General features: G+C 41.5%; 1 protein-coding gene across 7 annotated transcripts in view; it reads right to left on the bottom strand.

Annotated features, from left to right (window-relative positions):
• PIKFYVE (phosphoinositide kinase, FYVE-type zinc finger containing) overlaps positions 1–20,506 on the bottom strand; it is a 1,728,392-nt gene that overhangs the window by 1,265,341 nt on the left and 442,545 nt on the right. For all 7 annotated transcript variants that reach the window (XM_069615611.1, XM_069615606.1, XM_069615608.1 and 4 more), the window contains 2 exons: positions 16,890–16,952; positions 10,884–11,013 (listed from right to left, as the gene is read on the bottom strand). In XM_069615611.1, the coding sequence (XP_069471712.1) occupies positions 10,884–11,013; positions 16,890–16,952 (193 nt within the window). The remainder of the gene's footprint in view (positions 1–10,883; positions 11,014–16,889; positions 16,953–20,506) is intronic.

Genomic DNA, 20,506 nt, shown 5'->3' with positions numbered 1-20,506 from the left:
AGATATAATCTATAGTGGATGCCCATTTACCATTATACCATGTTGTTTTGTCCATTGAGTCTTCCATTAAGTCATTTACTCCTTGCAGGTCCCAACCTCCCAGGAAGACGGTCCATATGTCCCCCTGTTGACATTTCCGCGAGTCAATTTTTTCACCAATTTTACGACCAGACGTGTACTCATTTCTACGTTCGTCCAAGCATATTTCAGAATTATAATCCCCACACATGATTATGTGTAATTCCTCATTCATATCCTGACATTCTTGTATTACAGTGTCTATGGCATCGATAAATGCCTTTAGATCACATTCAGGTTGCCAGTATATATTTAAAATTAAGAGGAGTATGGGTTGCTTCCTGCAATGTATTTTAACAAGGGTGGCTATACATCCTTTACTTATATTAAAAAATGTTAAGGTTTTAAAGTCAATATTGTTCTTTAAAGCAATTAAGAGACCCACTGAAGGTCTCCCCTTTAGCTTTTTCGGTGCTAGTTCCTGAAATACAGTAAAACTGGGATATCCTCCCATCTCTCTTCCCCGTTTTTTCCCCGAGCCCTGACTGAAGTCTATTTAGTCGTACCTAAATCGTTGAAGTGCCACTCCTTCCATAAGTGCCAGTTCATATGTGGCTCTTAAGTAGAACACAATCCTAACACAATCATATTGTATAGGGTGTATGTAATCAATGAGCTTACTATCACTTGATGTAATTAGGGAGAGCCGGGGTATCTCGTTGAACAGGGAGAGTATCCGTCCTCTGTGTAATGAGGAGGGACCTCCTATTGTGAGCATGAAATTTAATATGACACTAGGGTCATCCACGAATTTTGGCTCTCTCCATTCTCTTTGATCTTCTGGCCAAGCACTATATAGAGTTTGCTCTTGCTCCTCTATCCTTGAGTTGCTACTAGTTTCCCCCTCCCTATTCTTCCCTCTCTCGTTGTCCCTTTTCCCTTCCTTATCACAACTGTACTCCCTGCCTTGTTCATGGCCCTGCTTTATGTTCCACATTTCGGCTATCTCCCTAATCCGGTCTTCAAAATCCTTAGGCTCATTTCTAGATTTATTTACTATTGGCCCCCGTCCTTACATTCCGCTCCCTCCCACCTTCCTGTGTGTTTATCGGAACCGTCCCTTTTTTCTTAACTATCTCTCGTGTATCAGGAGCAGCTTCATTCATTTGGGCCCTGTGTCCCTGCTCTTCCTGATTTTTATTTTCTTCCACAACTCCTTGTGAAACAAATCTCTGCTGTTGTCCCTCAAAACCTTTATGAGCAAATGACTATGGTCCAGATGAAGGAGTAGATCCCAACGTAGAAGGGTTCTGCAGAATTTTGATAAGAGCCTCTTGTACCAATTTTTTAATATCTTCACTAGGTGTCATTTGCAGCTCACTACTATTTGTATCCTCACTACCATGCTCTCCCGCTGATTTCGTCTCCTCAGACTGTTTAGAGCTAATAAGATCTTTTTGGCTATCTACTGCCTTACTGGATATTTTGACTTCTTCTGCTTTTTCCACCTTATCGGGGACTCTGTCTGCTATAGGCTTTTGCTTATTTTTTGTACACCAAAAAATTGCTGAATGCTCCTTTCCTCCTTAATAATTTCGACTTTACTTCTGTTCTGTTTCTTTTGTATTTTTTTATTATAATTTTTTTTTATTTGTCTTGGACCCTTTATTTTTGGAATTAGCTTTGCTCATTTTCCCTTTATGATTCATAGCTTCTGAGTGTGTATTCGTGGCTTCACCATATTCCTTACTGTTATTCTCCGATTGGGTACCCACAGCAGTGTCCATTTCATTCTTTCTGAAAGAATCTTGTTTATCCCGTATTTCCTTCACCTCCAAAGCTATTTTGAAGCTATTTTGCTTTCTTCATTTAACTGGGTGAAGTCTAGTTGGCCTCCCTCTACTGATAGGCTACATATATCTTTAATGTTAGGAGGAGGCATTTTTCATTTTAGGAGAAGGTTGATTTTTTCAATTTTTTAGACTCCATTGCAGTACTCCCCTTCTCACTCTTGGCTCTTCTCTTCAGGGCCCTTGCTCTCATTTTCTTTTCTCTGCGTGAAACGACACACATACGGTGTCTCTTCTTCCTGCTTCTGATCGCCTCCATTTTCCTGATTTTGTACTTGCATTCGGGCATCCTCATCCTCCATCACCTTCAGTAATGCTGATGGACTATCCAGCATTTTTCCTACTTTCTGCTATGTGGTCATTGTTGTATTAATTTCTGTTTTCCCCCGCAGCCTCTTGCCTTGTTGCTCCACATTTTTAATTTTATCTTGTTTAATTAGTATCATTCTTTTCAATTCATTAGCATCTTCCCAAATTATTTTCCCATTACATCCCTCCAGCCTACTCATTTTTTCTGTACTCTCTACCATCATGTATCTTAACTTCTGTATCTCGCCAGGAGTCCTTTCGTGCCCCTTATCCAGGAGGTTGAGTATCCTGGTTAGGACCGGAAAAGACTCCGTTTCTGACATGATTTCACCCCCTTCTAGTTCCTTGCTGGGCTAGGTATACATCAGTTCCTCAGTCTCATGACTCCTAGGGGGAACAGAGTTGGTCGGGCTAGAGCATTTGTTTGGAGTTGACTTGCCATCGCCCATTTCCCCACCTAAAAAAATGGCCATTGTTTCACCCATTTTGTTCTCATAGTGGTCATGTTTTTTTAAGATCTTATACTCGCACTTGCAATGATTGTATTTTGCCTCGTCAATTTTCCTCTTGTGTTTTGCTTCTCCACTTTTTTATGGGCCCCACACTGTGTTGGCATTGTGCCACTCCTTAGGGTTCCCACCATACTCCCCGTACAGGAACACCCTCTCACCAAAGAGGACACGGGACTTTATTTATTTTATTTGCCGCCTGCTACTATGCGGCAAAGTGAACAAGCCCTTCGACAGAGCCCGAGATACAAAATTATATTTCAATCGCGATACCTCTCGTTCTACCTCTATGGCGAGGACCAATTACAACCTCTCTCACTCGATGCTCGTATTTACACGAACAGCATTTCGGGGCCCCGAGCCCCGGACCCCCAGGACAAACAGGCGAAACAGGCACTTCCGGGCACTTCTCTGTGCGCGCGAAAGTGCGCGCGGCAGTGCCTGTTTGTCAACGTTTCCAGGCGGGGCTTGTCTCTAGAAGAGATATATATGAATATTTAGGGGACTTGATGTATACTTGAAAAGTATATATGCATATTCAGATATTCAGGTACTAAATGCCTCACCCTTGGCAACAGAAGAAAGCTTAAATCAGTCCATGAAAGTCCACTTGAAAATCCACAGAAACACGGTGATCACAAGCACGGCAGGCACAGCAGGATCTCCCCAGGCGAAATAGGCACTTCCAGGCACTTCTCGGTGCGCGCGCGCTGGTGCGCGCGGCAGTGCCTATTTGGCAACGTTTCCGGGTTTGTGGGCGAGGCTTGTCTCCTTAGCAACAGAAAAAAGCTTAAATCAGTCCATGAAAGTCCACTTGAAAATCCACAGAAACACGGTGATCACAAGCACGGCATGCACAGCAGGCTCTCCCCAGGCGAAACAGGCACTTCCGGGCACTTCTCGGTACCTTTACTTTTGGTTTAAGTGTTGTGGTTAGATTGTTAGGTTTCTGACAGAGGACTGAGAACATATTACTTTTGGACGGACATTCTGGCAGGTCCCTAAAGTTTCCTAGGTTGAGGCAGGGCAAGCCCCTTAGAAGTAGGGAGTTTTTTTTCTTTCATATTAAAGTTTGCAGCCCCACACATGGCCCTTCTTGCCAGTCTACTTCTCCTACACCCTCGCAGCTTATATATCAGTAACACAAAATCAAATTGTCAGTCTAGGGTGAGACAAAGTTTCCCCATTGCACTGCATTGTAAAATGATGTGTGCAATGTTAAAATGTTACAAAAAGTTAAAGAAAAAAGGAAACCTAGTTTGTTAGTACTGATAGTCTGAAAGAATTTAGTTTCCCCGTAATAAATTTGCAAAAGGCCAAGACAGGTTCAAAAACAAAAGCAAAAGGTTGGGTGGTCCATAGAACTATGGATGGAGGTGGGAGTGAGAGGGGGGGGGAAGTGGCCAAAAGAGAAATCTTTCCTAAAGGTGGGTCCCGACAATCATCTGAATGATAGCACACCCAAGGTGCACAACCAGGAGGATATTTCATGAAGACGGCACGAAAACAGCCCCAGACACAGTATCAGAATAGGACATCTATCCCCTTCTGTGAGGAGGACTAGGATGACCGCGAGGGACAGGCCAGGCAGGATGTCCAGAAGTGAGAGAAAGGACACAGGACCCATCCAGTATGGTGAGATATGATCCTTAAAAGCAGCAGAACAGTTCTGAGGCACACTCCCAGCAGAATTAAGGGTCAGGGTTTCCCCTAGACATACCCCTTCACTCATGGACTAGTCTAAGCCATCTCTCTAATCATTCAATCAGAGGTACTTCGGTAAAGGCTGGCACTCTTGGAGGGACTCACAAGGTTGATTACTCTATGGGGTATTTTGGTAACCCTAAATCCAGCTCCCCTACTGATGGACAGGGTGACTTAAAGCCAATGGCAGCATTAATGCTTTCTTACCCCGATATAGGCACCTCTATCCATGACACTGAGCTGAATGCCCTGGAAACGTGTGCTATGGGTGGACCGCATTTGCAAGACACCTCAGAATTAGGCACCGACTTTTCAGGGTGAACACGAATTTCAAACTTGTTGGACAGAGGACTTGAACAAACGCACTTCAAAATTGGAGTCATGAAAGGGTCTTTAGTAGAAATACTATGCAAATTAAATCGCCTGGAAGGGCTCCTTTTTGCTTGGGACACGGTGGCTGCCCCAACAGTTCCAAAAAATCAACCAATTGTGAGCACTGCGGACAAGGCCGTGTAAAGACCTGGTGACTTTAGGATGGTGGGTATTCCTATTAAGTCCTTTGTGGAGCTGGCAGCTCCCATTGCCACCCAAGTGGAATCTAATTTGTCAGCTGTAGTGAGGGAACTTGCAAAAGTAGTTACGTCTAATTCAATGGCGATTCAGAAAAAATTGTGCAAGACATCATGGAAAGTTCACAGAGTACGCATTGTAACCATGACCAAGTATGTGGTGAAGAGTTGGGGAACCTTGTGGAGGGCCCCTACTCGGAACCTATTGATAGCCCCTCTGCCCTAACTAATTTGATAGACTTGCAAGATGATCACTTTGTTACTCATGAATAGGTTCCTATGGCGTCTGTGCCCCTGGTTAATTCAGAGAGCTCTGTTGCTGTGTTGTCCCGCAAACAAACAAAAATGGCTGCTTGAGTTTAGATGGAAAAAAAAATAAAAGAATTCATTTTTTTTTTAAAACGATAACCATGCATCACATATTAAGGGTAGATGTAACTTAACTAATGAAGACGTTGCCATTGATTTACAAAAGCTTTATTGAATATCCAGTATGCAAATTTGGTCCCACTAGAGAGGATTCTGAAAAAGAAAAAATTAAATAAAAAAATTACAGAACAAGTTCCCCCACTTGAATTTAAATCTAATATGATTGGAGGGGCATCTAACGAGGAGTTGGGCACACATAAGCAACAAAAACATTCTGATTTACTAGCATTCTACCCTGCACTTGTGACTAAAAAAGCGTTGACTAGATTTAAAAGGTATGGGTGGAGTAGTCCCTCCTGACCAAGTAAGGGAAGGTATGAAAAATGATGTAGCCCAGCCTGGTAGCGCGAGGATCCTTGTCTCTAAAGAGAAAATAGTGCAGTCGCCAGTTAATTTGGGCAAACCGGGGTCTGTGAATATGCACCCTGAGAATGCTGCTCCTGCTCCCATAAAGGGGATGAATGAGTCAGGAGTCCAAGCGAAAGATGGGGACTACCCGAGGGAGATTTAAAAGCATGTTCTAATCCCCCAACTGCTTCTTTTCAAAATAACTCGAAAGACAGACAAGAGGTTGATTCTAGTGTGGAATATGGAATCCTAAATCCGGAAATGCCATATATTATGGGGTGGGAAGCGAAGACGGTACCAAATAGGAAATCCAGTCTCAATCACTCCACAATGCTTAGGGCATTTCAAGCCATCCCTTCTCTAAGAACAATAAGAATGGATGATATAGACTGGGTCCGCTTATCTCCTCTTAATTCCCATAGGATGATCTGCGGGTACCATTCTTTTATCATTATGAATTTGATTTGGGAACACAGAGATGATTTTGACTTTATCAGACTTACTCCGTGCATGTTTGTTTATGAAACTGAAGCGACAGCCTTTGTCGACGCTCCCCCCACTAAAGATAGAGGCGACAGTTGCATCTTCTGAGGGGCAGACACATCCACAGTTAAGCGAAGAGCTGCTAAAGCAATTTATGAGCTTTGCGACTGCATTCACAGGTATGGCGGGGTCTACCCCGCTACCTCCAACCAGGTGCACATCTCAAATCAGAATTGCTAGAATGAGCCGATCGGGGTGACTTGTATGTCATGGAATTCGTGTGGTCTGAAGAACTTTGTCTTGGGCTGCACACCTTGATGCATTGTCACGCCCGGGGCTCATTCTGATTCAGGAGACTATGCATTTAACCAAGTTTGTAGAAGAGGGATATGATATCCATTGTCAGGTTGCCAAACGGGGAGCAATGGGCCGCCCCTCGGGGGGACTTGCAATATTGGTTGATAAATCCTGTAGGATTGGCTCAAAATTGGTGTTTGCAGAGGAGTCACTCTTCGATGTAGAATTGTATTTTCCAAGAGACACAAAGGAACCCATTTTGGTGGTATGCCTATACTGGAACCGATTAGCCTCCTCCATGCTAGATATCTGTGATCTGTTGAATCAGATCTTGGAGGAAGCTGCCTCTAGAAACCCACGACTAAGGATCATTGTGGGTGGAGATTTTAACACTACATGCCTTAAACCGTACCGACAATGTACGAAATCTCAGCGAGGCCCCGTTACCAGTTCCGTATTAAATGGGACCAAATGGGTCGAGTACTTTCTGTCCTGGGATCTACAACTCATCCCGCCGTCACAGGATTATTTTGATTGCACATGGTGTAGAGGGCCAGCTCGCTCAATGATTGATTACTCCTTCATACAACCTGTTTGATCCATTTAGTGGAACAATTGCTTATTATTAATCCTCATAGGAGCGATCATTTGGCCCGGACCTTGAAGCTGAATATTCCGATAGGTAGATATGAAGCCGTCCCTGCTTTGGTTTTTACGATAGTTGATTGTCCACGGATTTCGCTAAGATGGGATCAGAAAACATGTTTAATGTTTATCCAAAGAATTCGAGAGGACCCAGTCATTTGTTATGCATCTAGGTTGGCCGGCCTGTGAGTATTATAATTGAAGGTCAGAATTGTGCACGGCTACAGCAGCATTTGAAATGGATGCTACAAAAGCAGTCTGTAGTGAACCTTACCCACCGACATAGCTTTAAAGAAATCATTCTGAACCTTCCTAAGGGCACTAGAAGGCAATGTAGACACTTTCGCCTAGCTAATTATGAGTGGACCCAGTATAAGAGGCTTAAGCATAACATATCTCAGGTGTATCGGAATAGGGCGAAGGCTTTAAAGTATGAACTTTATAGAAATGATCATCAAAAAATGTGACATCTTTTTTAAGTATGATACGAGACAAGTGTGGTCAATGTTCAGACTGCTTACAGGAGTGGGAACTTTGTTGCAAGAAGCTTGTATCCCTGTGCACTTATGGGTGGCTTTTGTAAAAAACTAAATATGCCTTGCCTATTGGTTTCGAACATATCTTATCCAGAAAACTTGAGACATTGATTTTGAAATGTTCTCCTTGGTCTATTGAAGATATTGGGAGCGCCATTTCTAAGATCAAAGGTTCTAGGGCACCAGGGCCCGATGGGATACCACTGTGTTTGATCAAAGTCGCGCCGAGTTATGGGCCAAGATTTTAAAAATTACATTTGATTCCATTTATTTGTCAAGAATAATCCCAACCTCCTGGTCTTCGGCTATTATCGTGCCCATTTATAAGAACTGAAATGTTGAGGCTCCTAATAACTATAGGCATATAGCCTTAATGGATGCTGTGGCTACAATCTTTACCCTGTTGGTGTTGGATTTAATTCAGGCATATATTACTCGTCTTAAATTGTTGCCTTGTTTTCAAATAGGCTTCAGGAAGCATATGGGATGCCCCTTATATGCATCCATTGTGGCTCATTTATACAAACTTACCAAACACTCTAGAAACGGACCAGTCTATATGGCAGCGCTTGACCTTACGGCGGCCTTTGACACCGTGATTAGAGATGTGTTATGGGAAAAAAGGATCCATTTAGGTTTTCCGATTGATTTGGTATTATTGCACTTTTACACCAAAACACTATTTATCAAATAAGGTTGACTAAAGAGGGGGCAGTTACAGACCCTATTCCAACTGAGATTGGACTCAAACAGGGCTGGAATTTAGCTGCAGTCCTGTTCAATTTGTATTTGGTAGACTTTGACACTAGCTGGAGCGGAAATGTCATATATCCTGTCAAAATTGGATAAGCTGGCTGAAAATTGGATAGGTTTTGCTGACAACCTGTTCTTTTGTACCGTACCCCATTTGGCCTCCAAATCAAACTAAACTTGTTTTTTAGTTTTGCTGTAAAACAATCTGCAAATCAATACAACTAAATTGTTTATCATTTCTTTCTCTGACGGCAAGAGAAAAATTGCCAGGTTTAATTGGCACTTGAATCAAGTATGCATTCGTTATTTGGGCTATTGCCTTTCGAACATGTACTCTATTTTGATGTGGAAGGACCTCCTTAATGACTAGCTGAAGGCGCTTACCTCTCAGATGAAGATCATCTTCAACAAATCTTGTCAATTTTCACTTTTGCCGTGTTTCCAATTTTATCTTTTAAAAGTGGAACCTATCGTGCTTTATGTACTGGATATTTGTAATTTTGAAATAAAGGGTATAGCGCTTTCATTTCCAAATATGATTATATGTCATGAACTTGGGCTACTGGACTCTCAATAAAATGGCATTGGCGCATGCTCAATTATGCTAAAATGCTTGCTCCTCCAAAACAACCTTGTACGAAGATTTTGCTATCTTGGTTAGGAGATGGTGGTGTTCCGTCAATCTCAAAATTTAAATACAAAATGGAAGTTATTTTGGAGGAGACAACGATATCCAAGGAAGATCTTACTCTGGGACTCCCATCCTGCAAAAGAAAATTTCAGCTTTTCTACTGGTGTCTCTTGTCAGACCAAATTGGCATGAGTAAAGCATACTATAATTATTGTGATTATGCCAACTTTCACAGAAAATGGGGCGATAGGGCCCGGTACTTGGAGATATTTCCATGTAAGCAGGCAAGAAAAAAGTATATGCGGTATAAGTTGAATCAATTACTTGCCAATGAATGGCTGCAATATTGGAAGCAGCGAGTTTGTAAATACTAATTCTGGAAAATTTCGCTTTTGATCCCCAAACTACTGTTTTAGAATCGTTAAAGCGCCTGGTTATATATTGTGAATTATTTGAGTTGAGTAGATGTAGAACTTTTGGATCATATCCATCCCCGTTCTCATGGCTGAGCAGAGAAAGCTTGGGGGAAACCTGTATATGGGGTTACAACCAAAAGATTTTCATCCGATTAATTAAACTCCTTGACTTTATTGAAGAGGCCCTTTCACTCAAGAACAACATGCAAAGTGAGGGGGCTGTATGGTTAAGGTCTGAAAGGACAGCGGACAAATGTATATTGATGCAATCAAAAGTCACCTGATAGAGTGGATAACATTTTAATGAAAATTTTGCTAAAGTTGACTAGTTCACATAAGCATAAATTGTTGTATGTACCGTAGATGCGTTTATTGATATTTTTATGTAGTGATATAATGTGCAATGTATTAGTTTGTTTTTTTCCTAGTTATAATGTGAATGAAAGTCGTATTAAGTTTTTATGTGATTGTACGAGTAGTGATTGTCTTTATAGTATGTACGAAGGAGGTACAAAATATAAATTTCTTGTAATTTAGTTTTAATTTGTCATGTTACCAATGAGTGTTTTTTTGTAAAGGTTTGATAACCAAGTACAAAAAAAAATGGTATTCTCGCCAATCATTCAATCAGCAGCCACACAAAGGTTTGGGCGGCCAGCCAATAGGGTGCAGGGCATGGCTCAAAGTGAGCCAATGTTTGCCAATGGTCATTTTAGGTTGTCTTGTGGTTCCCCTAAAGCAGCGGTCTACAACCTACGGCTCTACAGATGTTTTAGAGCAACTCACATCATCCATAGTGAGCATAGTCAAATAGTCAATGGTGGAGGGATCATGGGAGTTGTCATCCAAAACATCTAGAGAGCAACCATTTAGCCTGTCCTAAACAAAGGAAAGGCCCAAAACTAAATGGACGAGAGTATAACAACCAAAACATTAACAAAAATGTCTGGGAGCCCCTCTACTGAGAACAAACACAGCCAAATACCTGTTCTATGGATAGGTTCCCACTCGGGAGGGTATACAACCACGTTTTAGCTCACTATACCCTTCACAGAGGAGAAATACACATTTGCATATCAGTCTGGTCCCACCAACCTGGGCAGTTCAGCACCGAAATGCTATGCCGAAACACATGTCTGTGGTAGCTTTTGGTACTCTTGTACTGACTGTGTATAATCTTTTCTACTTTGGGTAATTGGGACAGAGAAAACCTGGTCCCAAACTTAAGAAATCATGGCAGTTGCTGTTTGAACACAGTACTAGAAGTGACACCCAGGAATGAAAACTGCAAACTGACCGAACATACAAGTGAAGTTTGGAGTATGGTACCAGTCACAATTTCTGCCTTTCACAAACAGAGTGGATACATTACTTGGTTTCACTTACAGTAACCTCTCCATGGCCTGCTTCTCCCCGTTTTCTTCCCTCAGCAGTTCCAGGCTGCTATTATGCCAACCCAATGGGGTGAAGGCCAGGTCTTTGGATTTCTCCTCCACCCTTCGATTAAACAGCGACTCTGAAAAGAAAACAAAATATTTTTCACTTCAGATTTGCATCTTACATGCATGTACATCTAGGAATATTGTTAAACAGAAATTACAAGATAAAAGCCATCATGTTAACCTGTGGCAAAGAGCATATCTGAGGAATACAATTGTGGGCCAGCTTGAAAGAGATAAGGGATAGTATCATTTCCTACATAGATGCTCTTAATATGAAACCCTGGTAGGTAATCCTCCCAGTTTGAGAACCTGCATAGTTTATATTGGTGTATCAATGAAATTAAAGATGCACTACAGGCCATACATTCAGGGCTGATGTTGCACATTTTCAAACCCCCATACTAACACCTGACCTACTTTTGAATTGCTGAACTTTAGAAGGCTTTTGAATGCCTACATTATTCCTCATCCCTTCAACATCCCCCATACACAGACAGACACACACACACACAAACAAACCGGTTAAGTGCTATAGTAAGGTAAGCACTATAGTAAGGTAACTAGGACACCCCCAGAATGGGGGTGAACCGACATTTTACAGTCCTGGCATCCATTTGCTCCCACATCAGAGGGACTACCAATGCATTTTAAAAGTCCTCCAAAACAGTTTTTATGGTCTTTCTGCATGTGTTTGTGCAATGAGGGACGGCCAGTGTTGCTTTTCTGCCTATGCAAGCACTTCACAGGCATGACAATGGCACCTTGGGATGAATGGAATCTGCTTCAGATTGAATGCAAGTATCTCTGGCACCACAATCCACATCTGTGTTGGTGCCCATAAAAGTTGAGTTTCAGTGGCCAATCCCAATTAGATTGCCAAACACTGAAATGTTCACAGTTTTAGATTGATGGGCTTGCCTTGCCCCTAGTCAATGTGTTTGAGGATTAAGGTGATCCTGAGCTATTCGGGGGAACCATACCTTGAACCTTGCAGTGAAATTCTCGAAAGATGAGATGTCCATAAAGATCCTTGCAGCTGGCAAGATAGCCGAGACTGTGCACTGGAAACCTGCTTTAGGCTTTTCTGTAACTTCCATCAAGAGGGATTCACTAGAAAAAAAGATTTCCTGCAGCCTTCGGATTTTCTAGTGAACCTTTTGTTGGACCAGTGGTATGGAACAGACCTTCATGCATCATGACTGGAACCACAGTAGAGCAGTGTTGCTGCTCAAGACTTACTTGCTCCTTCGTCGGACATCCTTGCTTGGATTGCCCGTCAAGATGCCCTTTGCCTCCACTGGAGCATGCAGCTGACCTCTTTTAAAGGTTCAGCTCTTCTTGGTTTGCCTTGAGGGGTTAATCCAATATTGCCATTGGCGTTTTCTTCCGTATACCCTTCTTTCATCGACGGCTATTTTTTCTATGTGTTTAACAAAAATGTTTAGCCGAAAAAACCCATTGAAAAATATAGGGGGGTCATATAAAGGGTTGGGGGTGGGAGGGGTCAGGAATAGTAAAACAAAAAACAAAAAAACAATAGGGGAGGGGCTGTTCAGCAAGGGAACCCCCAAACATAAAAACTCATTTTTCAATGTTTTTTTGCCAGCAAACATTTTCCGTAAAATAACTTGTTGAAAATAAAAAGCCACTGATGAAAGAACATAAAATTGTTTTCTTCACCCATTAATCTGCTGGCAGAGCATGAAACAGGAGCTAGTAGTGGAACCAAAACTAAAAGCTGACATCCAAACTGATACCCACAGCCACGACACTTGGGCCTCCAAGACTGCTTTCAACGCTCTGGGGTTACGTTTCTAGGGTCTTCTGACTTCAAATCCATCATTAGTCGCATCTTTTTAGGTGTTTGATCTTCAGCTGCAGTCCTGCTTCATATATATCCTGACCATTAGGGCAAGGAGCTACTGCTCTAGCTCTGCAACACTTTAATGCTGATGCTTTGGTTGTCAAACCTAGGCCTGGGAGTCGCCCACTCGCCTCTCCAGACAAAAGGATGCCGTGGCTCTGCAGCTTTTGAGAGACTCTGGTAATACTTCTATTTCATTTTAACAATGAACTGCCTGCAGTTTTGTTCTGGCTGAACTTCATGGACATACTTTTCAAATATCTAAAACTCTCTACAAGTACCTAATTATTGTTCAATGTTTTAGGAACACTGTTGGGAATTTTTCATATTTAACTTGATTTTTCTTTAGAGAACTTGCTCTCCTGAATTTTCCTAACTCTTAAGGCTCCTGAAATAGCACATGCATTTTAATCTTCTGTAAAATTGGGTGTGGATACCTTAGTAAATTTAGTAAAAGAGACACCAGCACAGTGTCATGCCACTTACCTTCTCTCATTCGGCTTCTCCTAGTGTGCGGGCACCTTCTTGGCGCTCATACCGCGTTGGCGATGGCCACAGGTTTGTGGCGCTCGGCAACCACTGCGAAAGAGTGCAGCCATTTTGAATGGAAGTCTTAGGCATCCGAGGGCGGCATGCGCAGTTCGAGAATCGTTGCAGGTCGCTCTGCCGATCATGATTTGCTTTCGAAATCCTCTGCCTGCCTAAGCAATTACTATAAAACAAGGGCATTGAGTTAGCTGCTCCATGGATATGTCTGCCGTTATTCTAGTATTTTTCATATGATTCTTCCAGGTTTGTAAGGCAATTGCGTGAGTTGTGAGTTCTTTTTTATGGAAAATGTGTAGCGCTGGAATATGCAAGTCAGAGATGATTTTCCTGTAAAGATCTAATTTTCGCCATGTTTGAAGTGAGGCGAGAGACTGAAGTGCCAGTTCATATCGGATTCGGGCCATCGGAAACGATTGAGGTAAACTGAGCACTTTCCGCCAGACACAGCCATATAGATCTGTCGATGTTAATCATGGATTCGCTTCCATAAAGTAAAAACGTGACTTTTTGTCTGTAAAATGATATAAATGGTGTAAATGTGAATCTTCCATACTTCAATTGTAGAACTCGACCCTGACGGGCTAGAGATAAAGCTTTTGCCAGTTGATAGCTGGACCAATTTGATTCAGTGGGTGATTGATTCATCCAAATCCCCAAGTATTTAACTGTTGTTACTTGTTCAAGGGGTTGATTATTAAGAAGAAATGGTTTCGGCTGCTGTTGTGTTCTGTGGGATGGCGCCAGGAGCATTATTTTGGATTTTTGTGTATTTATCTTCATTTAGTTTTCTGGGTTTAATAAGGCTGTTTGGAGGCCTCTTGGAGTTTGTGAACACAATATCGTCTGCATACATCAGGCACGCGATGGTTGTGGCATTTCATTTCGGTGGATTTGATAATGGCGAGTATGTCTCGGTTTCGTAGTCTGATGTAAATAAATTGAAAAGCGTTGCCGCTAGGGGACAACCTTGTTTGAGTCCATTGTTATTTGGGATAGAATCAGTTACTGTACCGTCTTGTGACAGTCGGACTCTAATCGAGGTTTCCCCATACAGTAACTTTATTGGTTCCAAGATATCATCAGGGCAGCCCCATTTTCGCAATTTCGACCATAGTAGTGATCTATTGACTAGGTCAAAAGCGAGCTTCAAATCTATGAATACTGCATTTATTTGTCTTTGATTGCGGATGGCCTCTTGCTTCAGCAAGTTAAGTAGGAGTAGGTTGATGTTGGTTCCCACATATTTAACAAAGCCTGTTTGTCTTGGTGCGTGTATGTTGTTTGCTTTGGCCCAGGTGTTTAATTTGTCCAGAAGAGAAGTAGCAAACATTTTTCCTAGGGGGTCCAACAAGGCAAAAGGCCTATAATTGGCTGGATCCTTTGTATCTCCCTTTTTAAAAATGAGTATCAAAATTGCCGTCTTCCAAGAAGGTGGAATAGTCTTGGTTTTGTTAATGGTTTCATAGATGTTGGAGGAAAAGTGTGCCCATAAGGTTTTATTGGCTTTGATAAGTTGGTTTGAGAGGCCATCTGGTCCCGGGGCACGTGAAGGATTCAAGTTGGTGATGGCTCATTCTAGATCCTCTAGTTGCCATGTGAGAGTCCAGGTGTGATGTTTTGTAGAGTCTTTAGAGTGTAATTCAGAGTTTATGTTGTAAAGCTTCTGAAAGTGTGAAATCCATCCTTGCTCGTCAACATTAGTTAGTCATTTTTGGTAGATTATCTGTTGGTGGGGCCAATAGTTTCCACAGATCTCTGGTGTTGCAATTTTTTAAAGCATGCAGCATTTGTTCTGCATCGTTTTGCCCTTGAAGTGCTCTGTTGGATCTCATCCAGTTTTTGTACTGTTGTTTTAATACTCGAATTTGGTCATAATCCTTGGGTGTAGTTTGTTGTATTTTTTTAATATCTTTCCTCAGTTTTTTTTCCTTTCTGCTATTATAGTTGAATAGGCATGTATATGACAGTGTTTGTTCAGAGTATTTGTATTGGCTTTTTAATAGAGAGCAAAATGTTCAGTAAATGTATGGCGCATATTTATTTACCTTTATAGTGTGATCATGCGTTACTAGCTATCTCCCTTCCCAATGTTAAAGTCAGACTGCTCAGCCCCAGGTAGCATTGTGAGTCAGGACTAACTTGGGGGACTCCCCTGCAAACACAACAGGCTGGCCCTTCTGGCCCTTTCTTAGCCACGCATCTGTAACCTTTGGCTCTCCAGATGTTTTGAACTACAAATACCATCAGCACTACCCAGCATTGTCCATGAGGGGACACAAGAATCAGTCCAAAACATCTGAAGAGGTGCAGGTTGCAGACCCCTATTTAAGCCCTCATCACAGGACTTAAGAGTAAAGGACTCCTAACAGTAGGCAATGCATTTTAAGATTTTCCATTGTACCTTTTTTTATTTTCTTTAAGGCAAGGATGACCTGAAGTTTGATTGTACGCTGGGTCTACTGGTTTTAGGAGCTTTGTACTGAATAACTTTCCACACTGCTGCATTACAGAAAAGAAAAAGAAAAGGTGTATGTGAAGATTCCATCTGTCCAATTTCTATTTATGGGACAAGGCAATAAAGCAAGCTAATCATACAAGCATAATCCTAAGCGATGACTGGAGTCCTTTACAGGTTCTGTATCAGTTCCAATCTAGTCCTGTTCACAAAAAAGAGGCTTGGTTTAGAATAGAATGAGTACAAAGAGATAAAAGGAGAGCTTCCTGGGTCCTAGTTTGCGAATCAGCTCCCCAAGACAGAACGGGCTTCCATCATGAAATTGAAATTCTCGCCATGAAGGTCCTGTCCAATGAAAGACTAACTAACAAATTAACCTTTTTTTCCCTACAAGTAGCACACCATTTCTCTCCTCCCTAAGAGGATTGTGAATGTTTTGTCTTCCCAAAGGTCTCATTCTTTGTAAGGGCATAAATATCATTAGACTTTGGAATCCCCTGCCCTCTGAGCATACTGAAAACCTGCTGCCAAATTGCCTTTTATGATGTGCATGTAACCCATTCTTACAGGTGATAGCCAGTGAAATCCTGCCTATGCTCCCCAATATCTTTCTAATCCTTCCTGACTTGGTCGGAACAGGATGGTCTCTTACAAAAAGTATCTAAAACAACTTGTACAGTAAACAATTTCTATTAGTTGTTACTAAGGTGTTACTTATTATTTGGTAGTAACAACTCATCGAAATAGTAGCCAAGTTCTACCTTAATAAAATATTCCAAAGCACTCAGGTTGTAAATAGTAGCAAGATGCTCATCGTCACTCATGCCAGTATCAGGTGATGTCACAACCTGGTGGTGCTTCGCTTTGTTCGTACCCAAACCCAAAGAAGGTAATAAAATGCCCTGCTTAACCAGGTTCCACTAAAGACACCTTCTGCCATCTCTGATTCAGCATCTTGCTTTGTATTGTATCCAGTCTCATTCAAACCACATTTTCACCAGAACTGAACGTTTTCCAAAGCATACATAGAGGGTCATCTGTCGACTTGGCGATCTATCAGTGCATGGATTTGTTCGAATTACCTCTAATGAAGGCATCACTGATTGAAATCATTTGTTGCCCGCCATCATCAGAAATAAGAAACTCTGTAGAGAAAATGGGAAAATGTGCAGATTATTGAAATTTGCCAGCCTAATCATACACACGTCTTCATGTAAACAAGTAAAAACTACGTTGGCTACCATACCCATGCTAGACTGATTCATATTTATGAGATCAGAAAAAACATTATTTTGGGAACATATGCCAAAATGTCTACGTGCAAATATACAGATAGTTTAAACTTGACAGCACAAAACAGGCAACCCCAATCACAGATTCCAAAGACAAATATAAGCTTTTAAAACTATTTAAAAGATACAATTGATAATATTCTATTATAACACTTTAAATCAGAAGCTGAGATATACAATAGAAATGTAGACTAGTGTTTTTCATACATGCCCCACTTTAGCTAAATAGCTCAAGATTGTGAAAACAACTTCTTTGTGACATAATTGTACAGATAACCATAGCGTCTCTGAGACAACTCGCTTGAAATTTGGAGGGAATTAGACATAACCGCTTTTTCAGTAAAAGTAAATATTTGGAGCACTCTAGAAGAAAATGGTTAATATTTTCCATCACAGATGGGAAAAAAGTACAACATTTATTGGAGTTAGATGACCATCTGTGTAAATACTCAGCAACCAGAAAAATGTTCAAATTATTATATTTTGTATAAAGTAGCCTTTTATAAACAGGAACGATCTTGTTCAGATAGATTTCAGGAGCGAGGTCAGTTTTGGCGAAGATTTCCCAGTTACATTGTATAACCGGGAAATCTTTTCTTGGCTACAGACGCTAACATTTCAATATATATATAATATTGTGATATGGTTTACAGAAAACCTTCCACAAATTCATACAAACAAATTCATAGTTCCGCAATACTTACATAAATCATAAAAAAACACATTAAATTAGCAATTAAAATCAATATCATTTAAAAAGCGAAAAAGTGCAATAATCAGTGATTTCTTCAGTCGATACCAGAACAGTTCTCTGGAATATTCTGAGGAGAAGCTATCCTTTTCCTTATCAAAGGCAATCAGTCTAGTGGAGCTTAGAGCTTTGCAATCTAGAATCCAGTGTTTACAACGTTCAATGACAATTGGGCATTTGCAAAAACTCCCTGTTGGACATAGTCCAATGCCTAGTTCTCGCTCTAGTGTGGAATTGGTTCAACTTAAAACATAAGAAAACCTGTCTGGCCTTGTGACAAGGAAAGCACTGGAGATATATCGGCATGTCTCCCCTCTTTCTAGGATACTTGGCATGTTCTCGAAAGAGTGAGTAACGGGATAAGGACTCAATAGTCAACCTCCAATTGTCTCGAAATGATTTAGGTTTCACTTTGTCGGGGTTACCCATGAGTTCCATATCAGACGATCCAATTTGCACCAATAGATCACTCATGCGAGTCCTAAACAGGTTGAGGGAGGGAACCGTACCATGTTCCAACATATGATGAAAGTCAGCAAAGAGAGCATTAGCAGGCGGCCTCAAGAACTTGGAGTAGACCAATAATTGTCTACACTGCTGTCGGGCATGAAGAGCGACAAGATTACATTTGTGGTGAATTACCGAGTTAGGAATAGATGATGCCAAACCCAATACATTATTCCACAAGATCCATTGGAAGGTGTCTAGACAGGGCTCCAAATCAACAAACGCCATATCTAAGCCATACAACAGGACAGGCTCTACCTTCCCCAGATAGTATTTGATGGCCGGTAAAAGGGAGAAACTACACACTTTCCTTACAATACACTTCATATGGGACCTCATAGGCATACGTTTGACCTTAAGCGCATCTTTCCACATCTTAAAGGATGCAGCGCAGTTCAAGTTGTATCCCAGGTAGCGAATAGAGGTCACCCTATCAACTGGACCCAATGACCATCTTTGACTAAAGGCTTTTTCCCACTAGAGAAAACAACCACCTTGGACTTCTCGCCGTTGGCCACTAAGTTGATACAGCTCCATTCCTACTGAGTCAAACTCGAAGCTTGGAGTCTTGATGGAGCGAAGCAATGACCTGGACAAGCTTTCGCAGAACCTTGAATCTAAGGATTCTATCGCACAAGCATTCATGCACTACAGAATTAAAAGCCGAAGATAGATCAAGGGAGGCCATATATATTTCCATGCCTTGAGTAGCTTTCACTTTCTGCAGTAAATGTTTCAGCATTGTAGCATTGAGGGATGTGCTAATTTGCACTATAGCCTTCTATTAATATACCTATAGATTTAATTGGTAATATGTGCCTCTGTCCAACAGATAGGTTGAATATATCTTCTTCAACAAGGAAGATACATGGCAGTACCAAGACCTTGATTTTCCACCAACCATGTTAAAGACATCCCACAACATTTATTTTTGATAGTGTACCGAGCTACTTTGTGTAGCTGCTGTCAATGGAAGAGCAGCTTGCTTTAAAGCAATGAAATTCACAGATTGCACACCTACCTCCCGTTAGGGGAGTTCTCATAAAGTCCCACTTGGAGGTAAGACTTTAGTAAACTATCCCAGTGGTTTGTAGATCCCGAACTCTCAGCATCAGTCTGTACTACTCAGAGACCTTGGTAGAGTGTCAGAGCAGTCAGGTGTATCTTAAGAGGAAGAGGTGAGCTGCAGGTAAGTACACAACCTAGCTAGTAATGCACATCAAAGTAACACTTACACATACATTTACATTGAAATATATATTATATTTACACAAGGGTCACAGTTAAATACTTGGCACAATAAACCAACAAACATAGGTATACTTTACAATACTTTCAAAAGTCAACTTCTTATTTGGTAGTTGCTGAACGTGCACAATTGTTACAGGAGTTTGACAGGTCTACCGTACTATAGGTAATAAAGCGCACCGACAAAGTAATACAGTTATTGCCTTTAGTCAGCATACACATATAAGATAGTGATTTCTGGGAAGGAAAACAGTTGTTAAGTGTTATCGTAGCAGAGCTTCAAGTTCTAGAAGCAGTTTTGCGGCACTGCAAGTCTTTCAAAGTCAAAAACGCAACCCTGGTTAAAAGGCAGTTCGTAGTGGCTTAAAGTCTTGCAAAGCAGTAGAAATCAAATGATCCTGTGGCTACTTTTTAGTCTCTAGTAAGGAATATACAAGAAGGCTTAACCAACATGAGAGACCCTGTGAAAGAACTCGCTAATGGGACACTAGCAGCAGCTTGAGTCAGAGGTTATGAGGGGGTTTCCTGTACACCTCTACGTGCACTCCAACACTCTGGAGCGACTTTCTGGAATCAGGTAAGCAATACCTTTTTCGCCATAGTACATTAGGTTTGAAGTAAACGTTTGTGGTGGATGCTCCATGATGTTGCAGCTCTGGACCCAACCTCCGGGTTCCTTGGTCTGATGCGGAAAGGCAGGACAATGGACGGGATCTCTCAGCAGCAGTTTCGAGGGAAGGCCTCTGGCACAGCTTTCATCAACTTCTTTGGTCACTCTGTGGTTTTGATGCCTTTCCTGCAGCACCAACAATGGACGTGATTCGTCCGCTCAATCTTCTTTGGTCCCTGCAGTCCCGCACTCGGATGAGGCGGACTGGTCGAGTTGGATTGTGTCTCTGCA

Source organism: Ambystoma mexicanum, chromosome 9, assembly GCF_040938575.1.
Source record: "Ambystoma mexicanum isolate Mex_15411 chromosome 9, UKY_AmexF1_1, whole genome shotgun sequence".
Classification (NCBI taxonomy): Eukaryota; Metazoa; Chordata; class Amphibia; order Caudata; family Ambystomatidae; genus Ambystoma; species Ambystoma mexicanum.
Note: the sequence above shows the minus strand (reverse complement) of the source record. Positions and strands in the feature narration are given on the sequence as shown.